Source organism: Nannobrachium achirus (assembly GCF_963921795.1).
Source record: "Nannobrachium achirus genome assembly, chromosome: 12".
Lineage (NCBI taxonomy): Eukaryota > Metazoa > Chordata > Actinopteri > Myctophiformes > Myctophidae > Nannobrachium > Nannobrachium achirus.
Window position 1 is genome coordinate 28668144 of NC_137832.1, and position 24566 is coordinate 28692709.

Sequence of the window (24566 nt, forward strand, 5' to 3'; positions counted from 1 at the left end):
TGTGTGTGTGTGTGTACACTGTAGGAAGAGTCCTTCAAGGCGTGTTAAAGAGGACTACGCAAATCACTGCCTTGTTTCCATACCTGGCCGATCCCTAGGGCACTTTGGGCTATGTAAGTACATAATACAAGTCTAACTTCTTTACTCCTCACTCCTGGAATTGCTCGAAAAGACAAGAGTGAGATTTCAACTAAATTTCAACAAATGTTCTATATGCTGACCCCAACAAGTTGATCGCCACAGATGTCAGACCTGTTGACCTTGATTTTAGCAATTCTCCAGACAAGGGCATGTGTTTAGTTTTTTAAGGAGAAAAATAAAACACGTTCTTGTTTTTTAGGAGCAGTATTACAATCCAGTAGATGGGAGTGGGTTTCTTGCATGGAGAGTTAAAACACTTCAAAACGAAGCCTCAGAGGGACAAAAGAAGAGAAGAAACACTCAGCCACTGACAGGTATGTGATTTTGATTATAGTTTGAATTTCACATGTTAAGTTATTTTTTAATGTGCAGGCCTATAGTGCATTTTTGCTACTGTGGTGGGCATCGCAAGGGGGTCCAGTAAAAAGACAAGTGGCCCTCTGGTGTAAGGGGTATAAACTGTCTTAACGTTTTTGAGAAACTAAACCCAACATCACATTGTAGCAAATCGCGTGGGTGCCCACTAGGCCACTTGTTCCCAAGCAGTGGGTCGGGATCCATATGTGGGTCGCAGACAATTTTTTTAACGTCCCTTATATTTGTATAAAAAAGTAGTTAGTGAAAATGGCCTAAACTAGTGAAAACAGCAGATCTACAAGCTCACAATGCGTCGCACCGCATTGTGAGCTTGTAGATCTGCTGTTTTCACTATCTTGGGTCCTGGGCAAATGTCTAATTTCTCTTGAGCTAATAGTTTGGGAACCACTGCTCCAAGCCATGGCCCATTGGTCAGAACTAGTCCCAAGTCCCAACATACCTTTCTCCTAACCCCTACAAGTACATACCTTTCTCCTAACCCCAACAAGTTGATCGTCACAGATATCAGACCTGTTGACCTTGATTTTCGCAATTCTCCAGACAAGGGCATGTGTTTAGTTTTTTTAAGGAGAAAAAATAAAACATGTTCTTGTTTTTTAGGAGCAGTATTACAATCCAGTAGATGGGAGTGGGTTTCTTCAGCTAACGACAGAAACCCAGTGTCTTGAGGGCATCGCACTGATGATGGTCAAGGAGAAGATGAAACAGACCTTCACCCATCGCCAAACAATGGTTCATGACCCAGTGAAGTCCTCTGAAATATTCACCACCTTTACAAGATTTCTTGACATTGCAGGAATGGTATGTCGCTCTTGAACTGTCTTGCCTTAAAGTCAAACTGAAATAAAAAATGACTTTAAACAGATCACATCCCTGGTCATAGGGTGAACCCATTAAAATGTATGCCATGTTGTTTGTATTCCATCCTGTCTGCAGATACAGGATTTTCTGATGTTTGGTGATGACATCGCTGCAGAAGTGGCCTACTTACTCACTACATGCAGTAAGTCCTTGAACAAAGCTGTGGACTCGCCCAGACAGGCGACCATGTAGATCTGCTTCATAATGCTGAATCCACAACAGAAGAACTGGAAAATGGTACGCTGGAATTAAAGGAATAATACTAATGGAAGAGGGGATGGTTTTGAAACCAAAATGTAAACAGATTTTAGTAAAAATGTCTTTGTTTCCCCCCACCCTTTTATTTTCAGGATGGGACAGTGAGATGTCCTCCATCTTGCCTTATCCACCACATGCCACCCTCACCTCAAGGCCGCAACGAGACCAGGAAAGCTCTCAGCCCGACAAGCCATTGACCACCTTTTGAAGTTTATCTAGGTAAGGTTACAGTTCAATTAAAGTTTTTAAGATGGCTCACTGTACTGTCCCTAATATTCACCCTTAAAACTATACTTTTCTGAAATTATGCGATGACCATGCTCATCTGTAATCAGCGACTGCCCTGTGATATGTGTCTGCTTCTAAATCTAAATACAGAATGAAGAAATTCAAAAACTGTCCTGGGTGTTCCCAAAATTAGATGCTAAAATGACAAAAAGTAATTTTGAAATTGGAATATCTCTTTAAGTTACTCTAGACCCCCGGGTGTGTTGTTATAAATATACCCTACCCTGGCTGGGTCACCCACCATTCACAAAAAATGAAGCATAGTGTTGCAGTTGTCAATTCTGTCAGCTCATTTCTTTGTCTCACTTGAAACTTTACATTTTCTGTTTACTGGAGAGATGGGGAGAGAAGGTTGCCATTGAACAATCCCTGCTACTGAGAAAATAAATATTCCATAGCAATGGCATAGCAATGACTGTTATCAGAATATAGCGCTATTTAACACTTATTTGTTGTTACTCAACCTTTGAATATGTTGGGATTGCCATAATATTTTTTCCTCTTCATTCCAGGCATTGAACACCTGCAAGCTCTACAGGGACTTGTTGAGATGGTTGGGGACATGGAGATGGCAGATCCAATGTGAAAAGTTTATGTGTTGGCCATTGAGGTGCAAGAGCTATATCCAGGTATGTATAAATGTATTATGGATTTTACATTTTTGATGGTACGATTATAGTCCAGGTAAAAATTTGGGAGGTAGACGAACATGTTCAATATACATTTCACACTACAGTGAGAAGATTAACTATCTTAACTATATCCCATACTACGCGTTGTGATCTGTTAGAGCTAGAAAGTTAAGTTTCCTTTAGGCCTGCTTTACACTGGCAGTCAAATCCAGCCTAAATCAGATCTGAGTCACATTCAGATTGGAATCTGATTGGCTTAAATGGTCACATGGAACCAATCAGATTCCAACCCGGATGTGACACAGATCTGATTCAGGCTGGGTTTGGCTGCCAGTGTAGTCTGTTTCCATGGTCCACTTGAAGAGCAGAAACTTTGTGAAATGTGTTAATCATGGAATCTCTGTTCACTGGCTGTGGACTCTGTGTTCTCGTTGGAACAGGTAGCCATTCACCACAGTGCTAAGAAGGACTGCAGTCGCCTGTTCCACCAGTTGTTTGACAAATTCTTCACGACTGAAGAACTGAAGGATGCAGTTGTCACAGGGAGGCATGGTGTTGTTCCAGAGCTCGAGGGCAAACATATGCTGGACCCCACCAAAGTGGAAAAGATTCAAAGTAAGTTTATCTTACACTTACACGTTTTGTAAAGTATATTCCGATATACAGTATGATGTCACCATTGCATTGGTTATATGTGGGAAATAATGTGTCTGATACATTGTGCAGTAGTTAGTAAAGAAATGCTGCCCAGCTTCAACATGATGTTGCAGTGGTGAGAGTCTCTCCCAGTCTAGTCAAATACTTTTTAATGTAATATTGTAACATCCCCCACTGACTGAGCAAAGGACCGAACATGGGGACAACTAGCCCCATATAGAACCTCACTCTCCCCTGCATACCGTTGTGCTCCTCGAGATGAGGTCGTAAGCGGATATCCCTATGCCTCCACAAAAAGTAAAGGTAGTTCCATGCTCCCAGAGTATGATTTTCCATCCCGCGGTGCATAACAGTATGCAGCAGAGGTTCTATATGGGCTAGGGGAAAACATGTTTAATGTGCTATTATAGCTAATTTCATCTTCTCTGTCTCCAATCTTACGGTATAGCACCGAAGCTGGATGGAAGGCAGTATCGGTGGACTGGTTGGACAACGCTGAGGTGATTCACCGCAAGGGGAAGAGCAGGCTGTTCTTCCTGAGAAGACTGGGATCGTTTAGCCACCAAACTGTTATGCCAGGGTTTTTTTTTTAATTAATGTGGAATAACGTGCTGGGGAGGAACTGAGCGAGTGACACCTTCAACTCAACAGACTGGTGAGGAAGGCGGGCTCCGTTGTTGGGTTCTCCTTGTAGGGGGTGGAGGATTGGCCAGGGTGGAAGCTGGACACAAACTTGAAGAAATCCTCCCACCCCCTCCACCTTAAGACAGAGGAGCCGATAGATTAATCTACCCAGGACGGAGATGTGAGAGACTGGGAAAGTCCTTTGTGAATGTTATACAATGAGAGAGAGACACAGCGGTCGTTTGGACAACTGTAACTTAACTGGAATAATTGTTACTGACTGTTCCTGTGCGGCTTTGCTGGGAGTCCAGCCCATGTCACTTCTGCTTTTTTGCACTGACCAATGGACATTTTGCATTCTCTGTAAGTATGTGCCTGTATGTTACAGTTTTTTTCGATTGCTAAAACACATTTTTCAAAACTGTACGTTTGTTTCAAAACTGCACACACAAAACTCCAAACATCAAACACAAATTGCTAAACCCTGGCATCCCTTTGCAAAACAACTCTTTGCCATCAAATCTCTTAACATGTTCACAAAATGGAACTTGTGTTTTCATTTGGTAAACACAGCCATATTTTCACATGACACACACATGCATTCATTGAATAAACACAACTAGCTTTTGGCTGAACACTACCAAGCATGAACAGAACACTGAAGAGCAAAATTGAAAACACAATTGTCGAAATGGAACACACTGAATGAATGTCAATTACTCTGGTAAATGAACCAATTCCCTTTTTGTAAAATGACCCAGTGTATGCCCACTTCTCTCATAGACAAACATAAAACAGCACACAAATATGCAGACAAAACATTTTATTGACTGTAGGTCTAAAGGTTTACCCCCAAACACTCCAAACAAGCCCACAACGCGTTGTGTGCTTGTAGATCGGCTGTTTTCAATAGTTTTGTGCGACAGTCTTGTATGATGTAGCAGGGCTTTTCTTTACCAAAAGCCGTACACATTTGAAACTTGGAGATACAAGTTTTCTGCCCGACAGTGACGATATTTTAGTGATTATGTTGCGAGGAAAACGTTGAGCCATTACATAATAGCCATTTTGGTTAGAACTGACTGAAAATAACTTTGTACTTCAAGTTTAAAATTATACTAAATAATATTTGAGTGTCCAAATAAATTCCAAATATTATCAAATGATCTCGCGGCACCCCTGGACTGCCGTCGTGGCACCCCAGGGTGCCCCATCACCCACTTTGAAAACCCCTGGCCTAGAGTGCCGCATGAAGCCCTGACAGGCCTCAAAGCCCACATCTCCACAAGCCTCCTCCATGGCCTGAAGCAGTGGGACCTGGCTCTGAATTGACCAGTCGCTATGCCCCTCCTAAAGCCGTCCTTGTCCAATGCCAAGTTAGCAACAGGTTACTAACGCAGCAGACTTGGCAAGCTGCCATGGCGGCGCGCATCGGTGTCTGGCTGCTAGATAGAGATGGGATTTATGGTTCTTTGAAGTGAACCGCATCTCTGAGATCCGTTCCTTTCAAAGAGCCGTTCAAAAGACTGGCTCATTTTAGTTACTGGTTACTTTGTAGATTTTGATTATGATTGTAAATCACTTCCACCCATATAGGCCTATACATTTTGGCCATTGGATACATTTCTGGCATTTGAAAATAGGTGATCTACAAGCTCACAATGTGTCACGTTGCGATGCATTGTGAGCTTGTAGATCGGCTATTTGCAAATGATTTTTCTACATTTTACTCATTGGAAAACCTGTGAAACAGGACATTCTGCATAATGAGTACGTTCTAATATTACTTTAAGTACATTTTGAAACCAATACTATTTTACTTTTACTCTAGTACATTAATAACATTCCAAACTTGATTGCAGTATTGATATGTTTACTTAAGTAAAGACATGTAGTACTTTTCCCACCACTGTTCATTAGAAAGGAACGGCTCCCTACTGTGAACCGAATCATATCGTTCATTTCAAAGAGTCGTTCAACAGACTCGATTCGTTCACGAACGTCCCACCCACTCGCTTCCGTGTCACAAACACTGAAACAAAAACAGAACGGATTGCACTGACCTACACAAACCCACGGGAATAATTTAGGAGCACTTCATGAGAAAATATAACTGGTAACACTTGTGTACTGTATGTTAATCTGACTTTAGTATAGGCTATTGTTTTCTTCCTGGACGTGCGTTAGTTTGTGGCAGGTTAGTCTGCAGCTGGGTGCTATTGCTGCACGCCGCCATGGCAGCTTGCCAAGGCACCCGCCTTAGTAACCTGTCGCTAAACGTGGCATTGGGCAAGCACGGGTTTAGGAGGGGCATAGCGACTGGTCAATTGCTCGCCTGACCCGAAAGTTTAGAGATTTGAATATTTGTGTGTTGTGGATTGATGCTATGAGATTTTATGTGAGAAGTGTGTGCAAACCTGAAAAGTGTGTCTTGTGTTTTGACAACAAGGTGATGTGAAATTTGTCTTAACCCATCTAGACCGGGACAGCGTTTTGTTTTTGAACTTGGACTTTTTTTTCTCCTTCTTTTTGCAGATTTATAACCTTGTATGTTCTATATTTCATCTGTTTTGTTCTATATATCATCTGTTGAAGCAGTTCAAAGCAGGACTAAATGCCTTCAATTCAGTTTAATAAATGTGAAGATTCTAATCTCATTGTATTTTTATATTTTCACATTTTGGGAAATGTATGGTAATTTTGAACAAGATCTAGCCTTACAGTGATCAGCATACACATAATTTAAAATGTACATGCAGATTACCATTAGGTTGTTGGATGATCAGGATAAATATTGATTCCTAACATGATTCAGTATGATCAATTTATAAATTAAATCTGTGTTCTATTCCTGATGTTGATTCAACATAAAATCAACTAAAATGTGCATGCAGATTACCATTTAGATGATGGTTGAATCAATGTTGATTCCTAATGTTGATTCTACATTAAATCAACTAAAATGTGCATGCAGATTACCATTTAGATGATGGTTGAATCAATATTGATTCATAACGTTGATTCAACGTAAAATCAACTAAAAATCAGCTTGCAGAATACCATTTAGATGATGGTTGAATCATGGTTGAATCAATGCTGAAATAGTGCTTAAACACCAATGTTGAATCAATATAAAATGGCGTTGTGATTTCAGCATAGTTTCAACGTTGGTGTTGAATATTGATTCAACCGTTCTGGCCAACTATTTTGCTACGTTGATTCAACCATATTTTGCTATCTGGGACCCCTTGTGATGCCCCTGTTCTTCATGTCTGTGCTTTTACTGCTTGCAGGACAGTGAGAGTGCACCTGAATGACAAAAAAATAAACACAATTCTGTAATAAAGATTCTGCCTTGGAAGGGGAAAAAACCTTGAGACCCAGTGTGATGGACTCTAAATCTGATGGTAGGTTTTTAAGAGGCTTGTGGGGCCAGTCGGGATTGAGGTCAGAAAACCCACAAATAAAAGTCATTTACAATTCCACAGAATATTAATACTTCCATCTGGCAGTGTTGTTATGGGGCAAATGAATGTGTGGGAATGTTGAAAATGAACTTACTGATGTATAGGTCCAAAAATGTCCATGTATTCCCAAGTCAACAATATGGTTTTTATTGTAATGTAAAGTGACAATGAAGAATGCTAACCGCCTGGGTTACTGCTTTAGACACAGTGGTGGTGGTGGTGAGATTCATTTTTGCAGTGACCAAAAAGTTTACAATATAGGAAAAGTGCTGGGCAATGCAGAGATGAGAATGACAAACATTCTTTGACATTTGTTGTAATTAAGCAGTGTATAAAAATAATGTCTCTATTTACATGATTCTGTGTATTTACAATATTCCTCTGTAGCACAAAACTTGTAAACATGACAAACATTTTGGTCCAGCACAGGCAATGCCACCTCAAAACACAAAATAATCTCACTTCTTATTAAAAAAAATGATGTTTATGGTGTCCATTAAATATGGCTGTTGTGTTTAGCTACAGTAAAAGTGAACTCTCCCCAATTATGACTTGAAGAAAACCCTGTTAAAATGACAGTGCCTGGTCTCATAAGTGGGTTCATTTGCATTAGCCTCGTTAACAGGGCAAATACATTGCGTTCTCCATCCCCTCTATTTTCTATAAATAGTCCAGGACCTTGAGGGTGGAACATGACTGAATGAAGAGGGATTACAGTGGTTAAACAGGCTCTCCCTTTTCACACAGGGATAGCTGGTGGATTTTAATGGTGGGAAGCCTTCCGGAGGACGTGGGCGCAACATGGTTTGAGGAAGCGTCTTCACTGTGAATGCAGAAGCAAGTTCTCTGGAGGCTCTTACTGCATAGTTTGGCCATTTTAGCCCTGCCAGTCACTGGTGCTCCTGAGTCACCTCTTGGGCCCCCAGAAAACATCCTCCAGTCTCTTATGCCCCTGGGGGAGGGGGTTCTGGACAGGCCAACAGAGGAGTTGGGGCTGGGTCGAGAGGGGTCCCCTCTGCAGTCCAAGGCATGAGTGAGGGATTGCCCGTGCCCCTGACCCTGGGTAGGCCCTGCACTAAGATGATGGTGTTGTGTTCTGGGAGTTGTTCTCAGACAGCGTACTCCCAGCAGACTGCGGAAAGCCTTCTTAAACTCCAGGTTAGAGCAGGGGTAAATGATAGGATTGATGCAGCTGTTGAAGTAGCCGAGCCAGAAAGTGATCTTGAAGACCGTGTCCGAAGGTCTGTATGCAGGGAACATGGAGCCTGCGGGGACAATGGACACAAACCAATCAGATGGATGATACTAAAGAGTTACTAGGTTGTGCACTGTGTCGGCCACCAAAAATAGCTGAGCTTATACATCGGCTATTTTCGTTATGCAACAACACCGGAACACAACTAATTACATGTTACCCTTCGCAACAACACTATTAACAATAAAATCTAAACCCTGAACTGAATCCCTGGGCTAAGACAGTGTTTGTTAAAATGAATAAATCACAAAATGTATATTCAGTTCTATGGCAATTTGAAGAAAAAAAGTCTCATTACCCCAATTTAGTGGTGAACTAATGGCAAACAAACTAGCAACCAGTAACCACCCGTCATCATCATCACAGTCGTTAAAATGCACTTGAGCTGCTTTCATTGTTTTATGCAGTTTCCATTCAAGGATCACTACCAACCTCAAGGTTAATAGCTTCATTAAAATTGAAGCAGCGGACAGAATGGTTTAACGGGCATATTACATGCAGGCCTGGCTGTCATTGTAACAGGGGTCATCAATATGTCCGTAAACAGACAAATGTGTCAGTGGCAAAGACATGGCCCTGTCCGTGGGAATGTTTTATTTTATTGTGTACACACCCTTATGATGTTCTGTTTTTTTTTATCATAAGACACAATTACTGAATGTGAGGTCTCCAGGTTTTCTTCAGAATATGTATGACACCGATTTATGACACAATGGTACATTAACTCTTGAGAGAAATGGAACCAAATGGCCCCACAGGGTTCATTTGGTTCCATTTGAACACTCTCAGAGTTACAGACCTGTTATGGTCATCCAGGGCTATCTCTTTATGTGTTTCTTGTAATTGCAACAGTCAGGTCGCAGTTACTATCAAAATCTCCACCGGCTGTTTGTCTGTCTGTCAGTCTGTCCGTCGCACGTCACGTCACACTTTTGCCCTACTCATATCTCCGCCACCGTTGCCCCTATCCATGCCAAACTTTGCACACACACTCCTTTACTGCCAAACCACAACCTCCACCCATCATTTCTCACATGGCTCTCTTCTAGTACCACCATGAGGCCGATTCTTGCAAAACACATTTTTGGACACTGCTCCAACAGATTTTGCCCTAAAATCACACAAAAGCGGTACACAGTATCTCTAAAGTCATGTCATCAACATGGATCTGTCCCATTTCCCATATTCCCTCCTGATTGGCTACCATTGACTTCTAAATTTTGTGTATGCAACCTGACAGTCGCTTATCTCCCGATTAGGGAGTCTTACTGGTATTATTATCCGTTCATTTTGTATGTCCGTGACAAAAATTTAGTTTTTAAAAAATGTCCTCCACAAGCCAACATGGTGATGACCCCTGCACTATAAATGTAGGGGACTCTCAGTCCTCACAGATCTGTCGTCTGCCAGTGGTAGTGGTACATATAAAATAATGAAATGGTTGACTTCTTGGAGGAGCACTGCAACAACTGAGCATATATCTTCAAAGAGATAACTGAGGGAGCTTTCTACTTAAACTGTTTGTAGGACAGGCTGTTCGAAACAGTTTAAAGTGGGGCTTTGGAAAAACGAGACTGATGTCTAGATGGCTCCACAAGAGAGTTATTAGACTCACTCACCTTACCCCTGTCCCCTGCTATTTCAAAAACAACAGTCGTTTTATTGGCTATGGATTATTCCGACATCCCAGAGCACAAAGTCGATGGATTCAGCTTTTCTCATGTTCTAAAAAGCAGGCCTTTGATTGCAGCTGTTGAGATGAATGTGTAATCATATATTGACTAGTCTCTCGATTACAGACTTCCGCATTGCTGAAAAGCGACCAAACTTTTCCTTGACGATGGCTAGCCAGATTGTATATTGACTGACTGTCTGTCTGTCTGTCTGTCTGTCTGTCTGTCTGTCTGTCTGTCTTCTACATTCCCGTAACCGTTGCACTTCCAGGGGTCATTGGCACGACACTTTTGGCCTGCTATGCTCCACCACACCACTTGGCCAAAATGTACTACATGTAACATGTAGCAGCAAAATTAGATCATCACTTTCAATTCCTCAGTATACAGTTGTATTCATTATTTGGCCCATATGTTGTTAGCCAAATAGCCAATAGTTAGCTCACACTTTGTACTTATCTCTTTCCACTAAATCGCAGTTATGTCCGTATTCCACTATTGGCCACAGAGTCACGTTAATATTACCGCCATTTACGTGTCATGTACAATACAAATAAAACATTAATAACCACATTATCGCCTTAACATTACTTTATTACCTTCACCGAAGTACAACCACTGTTTTGCTGTATAATTGTCTGGACAGAATTACATGCACCAAACATTAGTTCCAGAAAAAAGCGAGAAACAGAAGAGGTTTCTCTCCTACAGTAAATAACAAGCATCACACTACAAGAACCAATAAGGGAGGGTTGACCAAGCAGGCACATTGTGAATGCAGCCTGCAGTGGTCACATTGTCTAGCGCCCTGAAATGCATACCTGTCTTGTACACCACAGTCTGAACTAGAAGCAGTGCTCTTCCGAGCACAGGTCTCCACCAGGCCGTGCGTCCTGGTGGTGCTGCTGTATAATAGGCCAATGTAAAAAGGGTGGCATATGTTCTTCACCTTAGATCTTTCATGGCAATCTGATGCTGCATGCATGATTTGAAGCATTGTGTTCCAAAAATGAGTTTTGCTAAAGTCTACCTGCTGGTGGCGCTATAACAGGCCAATGTGAAAAAGGTAGCATTTGTTCCTTGACCTAGTGGGAATATGTGTGGCAAATTTCACGGTAATCGCAAGCTGTGTTGATGATTTGAGGCATTTTGTTCAAAAACGGAGCAATCCTGCAAGCTTTGGAAGCCAATATTAGCCAATCAGGATGGAATATGAAATACAGACGGATCGGACTTGATCACATGACTATAGAGATACTGTGTACCGATTTGCGTGATCTTTGGATAAAATCTCAAGGAGTAATATCCAAAAATGTGTTTTACATAAGTCGGCCCAAAGGTGGCGCTATAAAAGGCTGATGTGAAAAATGCAGGGCAAAGGTTTATCCTTAGCCTCTAGGGAATGCGCTTACAAAGTTTGAAACTGATCGATGGAGTTATAGGTAAAACCACAAATCGGCCTGTTATAGCGCCACCATGAGGCTGATTTCAAAAATGTTACGTGGCATTTCTTCTTCGACCTTGTGGGAACATTTGTGCGCGATTTCATGATAATTGCACTTTGCGTTTGGGATTTGAGGCATTTTGTTCCAAACGGCTCAATCCTACAAACTTTGGAAGCCAATCTTAGCCAATCAGGATGGAATATGAAAAATCGGACAGATCCGTGTCGATCACATGACTGTCGAGATACTGCCTACCGATTTGTAGGATTTTTGGACAAAATCTGTAAGAGTAGTGCACAGAAATGTGTCTTGCGAACATCGGCCACTAGGTGGCGCTAGAAAAAGCCCATTTGAAAAAATTAGGGCAGAGGTTCTAGATTGGCATCCAGGGAATGTGTGTGCTCACTTTGGCAGCGACCGGGCCAACGGCGACTGAGATTAGCTGCACACAAACTGCGAGGACGCACGGACGTACGGACACACGGACACATGGACGGATGGACACACGGACGGACGGAGGGGAAAACATACTCTCCCCCATGCCTTCGGCTGGTGGAGACAATTAGAGTGCACCGTCAAAATAAAATCTCACAAAAGGTGCATTCAACGGGAAAGAGCATCAGCAAAAAAAATAAGTCATTGCACATTCCATCATGTTCTAATTCAAACATCACTGATACGGCCAGCTGTATTTATTTTGTATTAGCAGAATTTCATTTTTAGATTGGTATTTGCATTTTTCATTACTTTCCTGCTTCTGCAAGGTTGAGAGGTGGAGAGTTGGTGTGGACTGGAGAGCTGATTGCCACATTGTCTGACAGCTGTGGCAAATTGATGGGGAATTGGTCCCTGTTGATGATATTGGGACTCCACTAATACCCAGGCCACTGATTGGCCGTGGACCCTAGCTGCTCAATACAAAACCCTCACTTGAACCACAGACTGTCAGCAGCAGTTCTTCCACAAGTGAGAATCGCTGATGCTAATGGACCAGAGCTATTCTCCCACCAAACCTTCCTTTGTAACACTTTGTCTCACTTTTCTTCATGCCTCAAAGCACGGGAACATGATGGAGTTGGCAATGACTTTTTTTCTTCCTTGTTATCGAGCAAAAACTGCTGCAAAGTTTCTGTTCAATTAATTGAGAATATTCTACAATGGTACTCATGAACATGCTGACAAAGTGATTTACTTAGTGATTCCTCACAAGGTCTTCGTTAAGGACTTCTATAATGTCAAAAAATAAGACAAGAACAAACCATTCTCTAAACAAACATGGAAAAGGCGATAGCTTACTTAGACTTTTGACCTGATCATATTACTTCAATGTCTTTCTTAATGTAAGGATGTACATTTCACATTGAGATGAATAATATTTCTAAACTGAAACACTGCACTAAAACTAACCCTGTGAAAGTAAATATCTCAAGACATTGAAAGGGAGGCCACGAAGGATACATGACCCCAACATGAGAATGAAAAGCTCTCATTTAAACTCTTCATGCTATATTTACTCTATCAACATGAGCGCACACAGTGAATTGAGCATTCCGGGGTGTGAAGGGACTGTAATGTGTAACTATAGGAGGGATGTGAAAAGAAGTTACCCATTTCCTTGTGTACATTGCATTCTCTAATGTGATGCCCAACTTACCCAAGGGCATTGTGAGAGCTCAAAAATAAATTTGTGTGATTCGTATTACTTTCCCACATTGCCTCCATGCATAAAGAGAGTGCATAGCTGGCCCGCTGAGTTACGTCTGGCTTCAGACTGTCCTTCAGGGCCCAAAATAAAATACTAAGCCATAAAAGTGATGACTTCATCTACCATTCTGGGGTTGTCACATTGATAAAGTGAACAGCTAAATGAAAGTGAGTGAATTGCCCCTACTTACACATTGCTCCTTGCTCAGCAACCAACAATTATATTTAATATCAACCACACTTCTTCTCCTCTGAATTACCCCGCCACCACCCTGCTCAGCGCAAACGAACACATTTTCTGCAGTGTTGTCTACCGCTGCCTTTTGCTGACAGAGAAAGAACAGAGGTCCTGAGAGATATGACCTATCTAATAGAGCAGGGGTTCACAATCTTTTTTATACTACGACCCCATATTATGAGGAATTTATTTCGCCGACCCCATCAGCCCCTGGTGTTGCTGCTTTTTTTGTGCCGAGGCGGAGCTGTGAGTGTGTGTATTCGAGGTGTCAAGTGGCTGTCCTATGTTTTGGTTGCCAATGCATGACCCCAATGGCACCTTCCCACGACCCCACTTTGTTTGAGAACCGCTGTAATGGAGTTGCATTAATGGCAGCTGCCCATGGACTTAAGTCTTTGTTACAGCTACTCAATAAATGGTCATTAAGGCTGAATAGTGAGGTTGAAGACCTGCTATTTTCAGAGTGTGACACCATCATACGACAAAGTACAAGTCAGGCATAAGGCACGAGGCACTAACCTCTCTATGCACTCCTTGAAAAGTAATTCAATTAATATTATCACACTCTCCTGAGCCCTTCTGGCAGTCCGGCAGGGCGAGAATCAATCGTTTCTATAATGAATGAATGTACTGTAGATATGAGATAACGTTCTTAAAGGCAGTTGTTCCCACTGAAATACTCAATTAACATAAAGGTTATGGAGCTTAAGCACATAAGTCCTATATACTTCGCAGTACGGCGTATGGTGAAAATAGACGATCTACAAGCGCACAAAAAACAACAAAACATAACAACAAAATAATAATAATTTTGAAATTGTTTGAAAGACATGCCCAAAATAGGGACACCAGGTTAATGTTGTTAAAGCAGATCATTCAGCACATTGTAATCCTTATGTATACATAATATCATGTAAGGATTCCAAAAATACATTTGATTAGTCAGTAGCTCTACCTGTAGACATCTGTGTTGAAATGACACCAACACCTACGGTACCTCCTATTGCTGTTGGGCACCGTTTCCTGGCACAGAATGTGTCTTTGGGGAATGACTACGCAAGACAGTGTCATGATCCGTCTGTGTCGTGACAGTAATTACAATGAGCCTGTGTTACCTTGTATGTCATAAAATGTCTCTATGCATGAAACAATCCTTCCAGCGCAGTTTGCCCAGAATAAATACTGTCTATGAATTTACATAATTTATACATCAATCAATAGATAGATGAACAATGCTGATTTAACAGTACAAGAAGATGTTGATGTAAATACTCACCAATGGGCAGCACCAGGAAGAAGGGCAGCCAGCACAGCACAAAGCATCCGACCACGATACCCAAGGTCTTCGCAGCTTTCATTTCCCGTGAGAACTTGAGCAGGCGCAGGGCAAAGTGTGTCCGGCTGCGCAGGGCCTCGTCCTCAGACATGGCCGTGTTGCCCCGGTGGATCCTTAACGTCACACGCTCTGAGTCAGACTTCTCTATCTTTTGACCTTCTTTGAGACCCCGGCTCTCCCTGTTAGCCACCACATAGACCCGGCAGTACATGACCAGGATGATGGTCAGAGGCAGGTAGAAGGAGCCCACGGCAGAGAAGATGGCGTAGGCCGGCTCCTCTGTGATCATGCAGACAGAGTCATCCTCGGGCGCCGGCTGCTTCCAGCCAAACAAGGGGCCGATGGATATGACAACTGACAGCACCCACAGCACCACCACAACCAGCAGCGCCCTACCCTCCGTCACTATGGTGGGATAGCGCAGCGGGTAGCTGACGCCGATGTAGCGGTCTACGGAGATGGCACACAGGCTCATGATGGAGGCCGTGCAGCACAGCACGTCCACGGCTGCCCACACGTTGCAGAATGGCCGTCCAAACACCCACCGATCCAGGATCTCGAACGTGGCGGAGAAGGGCAGCACAATGGAGCTCAGGAGCAGGTCTGCCACCGCCAGGTTGACGATGAAGAAATGTGTGACTGTCCGGAGGTGTCTGTGGCATACCACTGACAGGATCACCAGGATGTTCCCCACAACTCCAAACAAGATGAAGACGCCCAACACGAAGCCCAGCAATACAGCCTTAACCACATTGAGTTCTGGCTCCAACACCTGGCTACAGTTGGAGCAGTTCTGAGACGGGAGGCTGGGGGTCATGTTTTCAAACACGGGAAGCATTAGTTCCAAAAACAGGCATTTGTGAGACCTGCACCTTTTTAAAGTTCAACACGGACATCAGCGCACTCCAAAATCCATTAGAATAATGATCACATTAAGTCTGTCCTGTCAAAACATGGTTTGACTGATGATGCCTCGTATGCCTCTAATGAGCTGTTACACCGGGAATGTATGAAGAAAATGAAAACAACAGGATGCATGAGAAAAACATAATGCGTGCAGAGCTAGCATCCGATAGCCTAATCCATCTTGAAAATGTCACTGAGGCTAAAACTGCAGGTTATTGTGCAGCTGGAGGAAAAACTCTTGGATCTGGAGTATTAGTATTTTTATATTTACTAAGGGGAAAAGAATAAACTAACATTTTAGTGTAAAGTCAGGGCCCAAACTGGAAATCCTATCCCATATCTTCCTTTAAAACAAAGCATTAAATTGAATGTTGAAGGTGGAATTGGAAAGTGGAATTGCATGTGAAAGTGGACTTTGATCCAATTAGTTTAGGACAAAGGACACTATTATCCAGTCCATTTTATGATTAAAAAGAAGTGGGGAAAAAAATTCTGGGCAAACAGTAGAGAAAGCCTCAGGCGCCGTCTGCTGCATGTAGAGATGGCTTCATCTTGAACGTGCTATGCACAGAGACGGTGACAGCAACAAGGTGCCTTTGAAAAGAGAAAAGAATTTTCCTTAAGACATTATGACTCTGTAAACAAATGGAGACCAACACAACTCTACGGCCGCAATCACATATATTCGTGAGACATCTTCTCCGTATCGTCTGAGAATGAGGGGCGGAGGAGAGGTCCAATTCATTGTCAATGAAGGTCACATGGTTTTTTGTCGTTGCCGTGTCTCTTTCTCAACAGAAGGCTGTCTTTTGGCCAAGAGACACCCCTCCTCCCCTCATTCTCAGACGATACGGACACGATAGCGCAACTGTTTGTAGCGCGCCTAAATAATCATCATAATCACAGCAAAGTGTAAACAATTGTCTTCAGTTTTCCATCCAGTTATTGTTGCCCTATATCAGTGGTTCTCAAAGTGGATTTCAGGGACTCTCTAGGTTCCTTTATGGGGGTCTAAATTGACCCTTACAAATCTGTAACTTTAACAGTGTACAAATGGAACCAAATGGACCCGTTACCTTTATGGGGGACTAAATTGACCCTTACAAATCTGTAACTTTAAACAAAATGGACCCGTTATGGACCCTAACGGGTCCATTTGGTCCCATTTGTACACTGCCAAAGTTTGAGAACCACTGCCCTATATTGTTGTGTTTCTTTTGTTCTCACGCTATAATCCGTCATCTGCCTCCACTGTGTCAGGATTGATTTATACTTAGTTGTGCGTGGGTGTCGCACACCAAACATAGCTGATCCAAAAGCCCACTCACACCCACCCAAGTATAAAACAGGCACCAGGCTGCAGGTAAGACATGCATCATGGTGTCTCAGGAGCAGATCTGCCTCAGTCTGATCAATGTGACTGCCCTCATCTGTGCCAATCGATGGAGCACAATGTGAGGTTGAGGAATACAGAAAAAGACATATCAGTCATGGCCAGGAGGACTGCCAGTGAACTGTGTCATTGATTTGGGGAAACACCGCAATTATAGAATTGTGGAAGGCATTGAGGCAAGCAACAAGAAAGAAAAAAGAACAGCAGTGCACAATCCTGAAACACAGTGTGAAATTGCAATTCCATTTTAATATAGGTATTACTTCCCATCTCCTTCTTTATGTGTCTGCTAAGTTACAAAAGAATGTATGGAATTGCTCTGCCCACAGTGTGAGAGTTCAAAACAGCACATGCTGAGAGATTCTAACATCTGCTTATTCAGGTGTTAAATCTAATTTATAGTCTCACCAGCGATACCATCGTGTGATGGACTGTATAACAATTCAATTAGGCCTTAGTCTTATCATCTGACTTTATTCCTCTCAGCTTCTCTATCTGATGGAACAGATTCAACTATTGTAATAGTTCCCTATCTAAATGCAAAGCAGCAACACTTTCCCAAACCTTGTCTTTCCTTTGAATTTTTATGATACCCAGAATATACTCTATACAGTTTTTTACCCATTAAAAGTAAATAGAGAGAGGATTAATTGAAGGCCTCTTTCCATAGTTACAATCTGTTTACAAGCATAACATGCAATGAGCCTTTAACATTGCTTATTCCAACCACATTCCACTCTCACTGATGCATAGCATTCCTGTCAGAATATTTTCTCATGTCTGTCCTTTGACTTACAAACACAATATCTTAGTCCAGTTTATGTTTTTTTACTTTGGACGACACAGCGTAGCATGGCATTTTTCACGGGTTTTATATTGGACGACATAGTGTAGCATGGCATTTTTGAGCGGTGGTCACACCGTCTCCATAGCGTGGCCGTGTGTGTATCCGTGTATGTATGTATGTATGTATGTATGTATGTGTGTCTGTATGTAGCCTCTGGTGTAGCCTCAGTACCCCTGGGTGACCAGAGAGGTGCTGTTGAGTCTAGCCTGCCCTGAGCATCAACTGCAATAGCAGTGGTGGCACGCACACACACACACACACACACACACACACACACACACACACACACACACACACACACACCACCGCTCACTTCAAACTTGGTTTGATTTTTATATACTTTTCATATTGGACGCGATAGTGTAATATGACATTTTTTATTTACATTGGACTACATAGTGTAGCACGGTATTTTATTTTTTCAAACACTTCGGCTTTTCCTAAATAACTGATTTAAAAGCTCTGTCAGCTTGTACAGTATGTTGATCTGGTATTTTATAAATCCCTGCCTCCCTTTTTTTTAAAACATGATTGTTCTCTTATAGGGGTTCCTCACACAAACCCTTTTCAAAAGGGATCCACAGCCATACTGTAGCCTATATATACTGTATTTGGCCCAGTTGGGGATCCTTGACATAAACCACTAGTTCCACATAAAGTCCCACCGTTAGACAGATGTTAAAGTAATTTTGTCCATGCAGATTACTGACATTGACCATGAGGCTGTTCCTTAATTGAATGTAGAATGGATGATCACATGACAGCAGTAAAAGTAGTAAGACCACACCAACTGTTTAAAGATTTTCATAAGCTGCTTTGTCTGTCTGTCTGTCTGTCTGTCTGTCTGTCTGTCTGTCTGTCTGTCTGTCTGTCTGTCTGTCTGTCTGTCTGTCTGTCTGCCTGTCTGTAGTAGGCAACATAAAATGTGCCTAATGCAAAAACAGAAAGATAAGAAATGTAATCGAGGGTTAGAAAAGCAGATAGCTAACAAGAGAGGGGGCACTCCTCACAATATTTATATAAAGTTAGGATCATTAAGTAACTATTTGTGCTCTGAGCTTCAGATCCAGTTATCATAATCGACCTCAGTTTCTTAGAGTCGCAGTTACATAATTACATGACGGGATGGTGTGTTTAGGTGGTGAATGCATGTACTGCATGCCAGTGGCAGTTTGCATAGAGACTGAAGGCCAAAAAGCCCTGTGGAACAATGTGCAGTGATGAGTGAGAGTTTAAACGAATAATGAAACCAGAGCACCATGATTAAATGGTTCAACAGATTGTAACTGATAAAGTGAAATGGTTCTCTGATGTGCATGTGCGGTTGTGTATGTGCATGTTTCTCAGTGAGTGCGTGTTTGTGTATGTTTATAATGTTGATACCGGGGCAAAGACATGACGTAGCCCTGCACACCCTCCCATGACTATTTTCTCACTGTCTGGCATTTCATTATAAGCAAATAATGTCTATGAATTTCAAAATTCTTCAAAACCTTACATAAATCTTTATAAATAGTGAAAATAACAAGCTCACAAGCCTGTAGATCTGCTATTTGTGCGCAGAATCCTCAATATATGGAAAAAACAAAAACAAAAGATGAGAGATACGAAGTTTCTGCCTGACATCATTCTAGATTCTCTCCTAGTTTATTATTAGTTTATTCTGCATGATGCTCCTTGCTATTGACTTATCCCCTTTGCTGCAGTATCCCCACTGTGGGATTAATACAGGATTAACTTATCTAACTCTTCTCTAGGCCATAGCTGAATGGCTATAGATGCCACTTGAGAAACAGAAGGTCCACAGTTCGCCTCCGGCCGCCGTCTACAGTATGTGTTGAAGTGTCCCTATGAGCAAGACACTTAACTCTTAACTGCTCCCCAGGAGCTATATTAATGGCACTTGCTCACTGCTCCTAATAGGATGTAGGCTACTAAATACAGAGGACAAATTACATGTATGTGCACATGTACTGTGAGAAAAAATACCTCAAAGCAGTCTGGCCTTATTATTAGTATTTCTTCAGACAATAGTAACCAGGTGGACCTTTTCAACGGGTGTCCAACAAATCTACCGGTATGCCCCATGCACACGGAACAGCTGTTCACGCTGACAGTTGGGACTCCTGGCAGACTCCTCTCAGCACGCACTCAGCACGACCTCCTGTAACCAAGCCATCACAAACACCTGCACAGCCTGCTCTAAGGAACACAACTTGGACCGTGTTCAGCTGTGATAATATCAAACATGGAACTTTAAACTTAAAGTGACTCACTATGTGTCTGACATCCACCTACTCAAGCAGTGGGTGGAAGTCAGTCACTATTCTTATTCGTTTTATTTTTTGGTTTGTTCCTCTGGGTTATTTGTGTTACTCATTCCATATGATTACCAAAGATGCACTTTCCAGAGCTCATCACATTATGGGGAGGGGAATTTGGAATGTGGATACTGACTGACAAGTAGACCTAGTTCAGGACCTGTATAAGTGACTTGAAATAATAAAAACCCACAAGATAATTTGTGATTATTATATGATTGATTGATTGATTGATTGACTCATTCATTTTATTTTGAACATCCTAAAACTGATTGATTGATACATTTTATTTTGATAATTCTAATGGGGAGTTTAAAGCAAGAACAGCGATAAAAAAGAAACGATCAATAAACCAATAGACTCAATACAAAATGATTGAGTAATGCACATCTGTACAGTATCCACACTAACTGAACACCCCAAAACAATGTAGGTCAGAGGTGGGCAGCCTTTTTGGGAACATGATGACTTAGGTGTTTTCCAAGGCTGGCAATAAATCACCCAATTCCAGATACTGTAAACCACTATTGCTTACAGCTGCTGATTAAGCATAGAAAACGAAATAATTCCATAATAAAGCCTAACAAAGAATGGGTCAATGATTTAATATGAATAATAAAGATAAAGATCAATTATGTCTATGTGAGGAGAAAAGTTGTGTGCACATCAAACAATAATGGTAGTCCTACTCCTAACTGTTTGATTTTGATCAATTTAGCCTAATTGATCACTGCAGAAGGCCCAATCTACAATCTAGGCTATAGATCAAAAAGAGGTCTGAACATCTGTCTTCAACCCTGAAGACAGATGTTCAAAAGTAAGAATGCCTTCAATGGAGTAAATGCAGGGATCAGGTTAATAATGCTGCGGACAGCCTATAGCTCGCCTAGCCCATCTCTGACTGGAACTACTTTGATTTGAAACCAGAAAACACTCATTCTGTCCGAGAATCTCAGGGATGAGATTCCATCTGCCTTCAAGCTGTGGTATTCAGACTTTAGAACACTTAAGGCTCCACTTACTATATCCTGCAATTCTCACAGAGCAAGGCTCCACTTACAAGCCTGCAATTCTCACAGAGCGTTCACTCGATGCTGCTGCTGCAATATAATGCACATGTAATATAGTGCATCTGATCTGCTGCATCACCTTCACTTATCAAACTCTCGAGCCATATGTGTCTCGGGGTAGCTTATAGGATTCACTCGTCGTCAATCATACAAGGAAAAGAGCAGCACAATTATTTAAAGAACCACATGGAACCAAGTTAGATTTTCTGTCTGATTGTGAATAACACGGGCAGATTAAAACATTAGTCTAGGCTACTTTCCAAATATGCGTCTATAATAATTGCCATCGTTTTCTCTGTATATAGGTCTACTAGCCTACTCCCAAATCAGTTATTAGCATACTAAGAGTAAGAGAGATTATTTCGGTTTATGTGCGCTAAGCGTTATATAATTATAAAGCAATAATCACGAAAGTGGAGGAATACCTGAATGTTTATGGGGTGTTCATTTAGACAATAAATAAATGGTTGTCCGCTGACTCCGCTCTTCCCCATCACTTTCAATATATTAATGCAGTAAAGTTAAAAGTTGTTTCATTGAAGAAGCATAACCCGAGCGATTTTGCTCACTCACCTATAACTTTGAGTTGATGTGTCCGTCTCAAATGAATGCATTGATTGCAGCCAGTAAGGTTTTGGGTAGCCTGACTTCAACGGTGACAATCTGCTCCGTAGCCTACGAGAGCATCAAGATCAAGCAAAAGTGCGTCCATCCAACAGAGCCATCAAACCCCTCAATATATAAACACACAGGTCTTCAAGTGCTGCAACTCTCTTGAAACGTGACAAATGACTCAGTTGACGTCTCTCCAGACCCCTTTCGTCCTGTTTCTCTCTCTCACCCCATCATCCCCCCCCCCTCCTCCTCCTCCTCCTCCTCCCTCCTCTTCCTGCCCCCGCTCACAGCTCATCTCATCCTCTCTTCAGCATCACAACCGGTGCGTCATCAAAACAAAACTATTGTCTGGAACATCGCACGGCCACGTTCGCATGTAGGCTCTTCACAACTTTTAAAACCAGCTTATGGGCTATTTTATTCAACTATTAAGGTATTGACGTAAACCAAAAGGCAACTTGATGTGCCATTGTGCCAAGCTTTCTAGAGTTGCAGGAACTATAGCCTAACTGAAATATTATGTCAATGAGGGCACTTCTCAAAGTAGGCCTAGAGTCATTGAGGATTGGGGGGATCTTCAAAGTTTAAACAAATGTAGCCTATTCCCTATTTTATTTTTTAACTAATCGAATACAAACACATTCAAAACATGTTGATGAATCTTTTCTTTTATGGGCGTCCCTGTCTGTGGACAAAATAGAAAAAGTCCTCCTAGTCTCCGCCAGGTCAGGTAGGTTAATTGTGGGCCAGCAATGTTCGGAATATCTTCAGTCAGGATGGAATATGAAAAATCGCTCAGATCCGTCTTGATTACTTGACTAGAGATAATGTGCACAGATTTGCGTGATGTTTGGACAAGATTTGTAGGAGCAATATTTTAAAATGCGTAGCAAAATTGGCCTGCTGGTGGCGCTATAATAGGGCAATGTTGAAAGGTTGGCATTTGTTCCTCAACATAGTGCGATGTGTGTGCAAGGTTTCACTGCAATCAGACGCTGTGTTCATTATTTGCGTCATTTTTGGCCACTCCTATAACTTTAGATATCAATCTGAGCCAATCAGGATGGAATATGAAAAATCGAACAGATCCATCTTGATCACATGTCTATAGAGATCATTTGTACTGAGTTGTGCACATACACTCCTTAAAGGTCCTACACCATGCATTTAAAAATAATTTATATAACACTGTTTGTGTCCCAAAAACGTTTTTGAAAAGGTTTGAGGCTAAATTACCACTCCTGAATACATAATTTCTGCCTGGCTTTCAGAGCATTTTCAGCTGCAGTACCACCTTGTCCTGAGTGGGAGGACTGCGCTATTGAGCCAGTTTTGGCCCCACACTCCTCCCCACCTCCTGCTCAGCAGGCCTGCCCACCCCTCCCCAACCCTCTCCCAGCTCCTCCTGCCTCCTTCTCAGGCCTGCCCACCCCTCCCCAACCCTCTCCCAGCTCCTCCTGCCTCCTTCTCAGGCCTTGTGACATCACAAATCTGACATTTCACAATCAGGACCGTTCTGAGACATGCTAACATAGATCTGCCCATAAACTGAGAAAGACACAATGGTCAGAAATAGGACTTTGTGAGGATAGAAGTTGCTGGTGGGACACCAAGAAAATACATAAAAATTGGAAAAATGAAAATTCATGGTGTAGTCCCTTTAAATAATCGAATCGGCCTGTTATAGCGCCACCATGAGGCTGATTTGAAAATGTCCAAGTGCCATTTCCTTCTCGGCCAAGTGAGAATGTGCGTGCTAAAATCCACGGCTGTGTTCATGATTTGAGGCATTTCTTTTTTTTTTTTTTTTTTAACAGAGCACTCCTGCAAACTTTGGAAGCCATAACCAATCAGGATGGAATTTGAAAAATCTGAAATACCTGTTTCGTTTAATGACTATAGAGTGTGCCGATTTGTTTGGATTAAATCTGTAGGAGTACTGTCAAAAAATTTATTTAGCAAAAATTGGACTCCTGGTGGCACTATAACAGGTCCATGTGAAAAATGTTGGTCTGACTCTGAGGTTCTGCTCTGGCCTGGATCTTCATGTGGTTCTTTGTAGTTTGTACCCTCCCAAACCACCGCCACCACCCCTAATCAGTAAGTGGCAAGTGTAAGTGTAGAAATTGCCACATGTAGACTTCAGTTTACTAAATCTTTTCAAAACTGGAGATGTCATAACTAGACTAAACATGAATCTTGAAACAAATTGTGTGCACAGAATAAATGGGTCTCTTTCTTGATGTGGACCAATTTAAAATGGAAATCATCTTTGAAAACTGTTGTTCATTATGAACAAACAAATGGAGGGCTTCCTTGCATTGGAAAAATATAATTTAATTAAATTACTTAGTGGCACATCTTCAAAAGGTGGGATAGATAACACCAATATGAGATACTGTATACAGCTCTTCCTCAGGCAGTGTTTGGTTTTTCAGCGCAAGGAAGCCTATCCTG

At 41.9% G+C, this 24566-nt stretch overlaps 2 protein-coding genes and 1 long non-coding RNA gene across 3 annotated transcripts in view; 1 reads left to right on the forward strand and 2 right to left on the reverse strand.

Moving 5' to 3' along the window:
• LOC308295890 lies at window positions 1-5198 on the forward strand. Its single transcript, XR_013962592.1, has 8 exons — window positions 1-113; window positions 341-455; window positions 1120-1320; window positions 1456-1617; window positions 1731-1857; window positions 2439-2555; window positions 2999-3173; window positions 3664-5198. It is a non-coding gene; the product is annotated as an uncharacterized lncRNA (long non-coding RNA).
• Window positions 5199-8026: 2828 nt separating this feature from the next.
• adra1aa (adrenoceptor alpha 1Aa) lies at window positions 8027-15795 on the reverse strand (the record flags this gene model as incomplete). The annotated part of the gene is made up of 2 exons (XM_080739102.1): window positions 8027-8571; window positions 14898-15795. The coding sequence occupies 2 exons, from the start codon at window positions 15793-15795 to the stop codon at window positions 8027-8029; spliced, it is 1443 nt and encodes a 480-aa protein (XP_080595228.1).
• A 583-nt stretch (window positions 15796-16378) lies between these two features.
• The window catches only part of LOC308295501 (transmembrane protein 150A-like), a gene marked incomplete at both ends in the record, with an annotated part of 32496 nt that continues 24308 nt past the window's right edge, over window positions 16379-24566 (reverse strand). Inside the window, one exon of the mRNA XM_080738552.1 lies at window positions 16379-16457. Coding sequence (XP_080594678.1) covers window positions 16379-16457 — 79 coding nt within the window. The remainder of the gene's footprint in view (window positions 16458-24566) is intronic.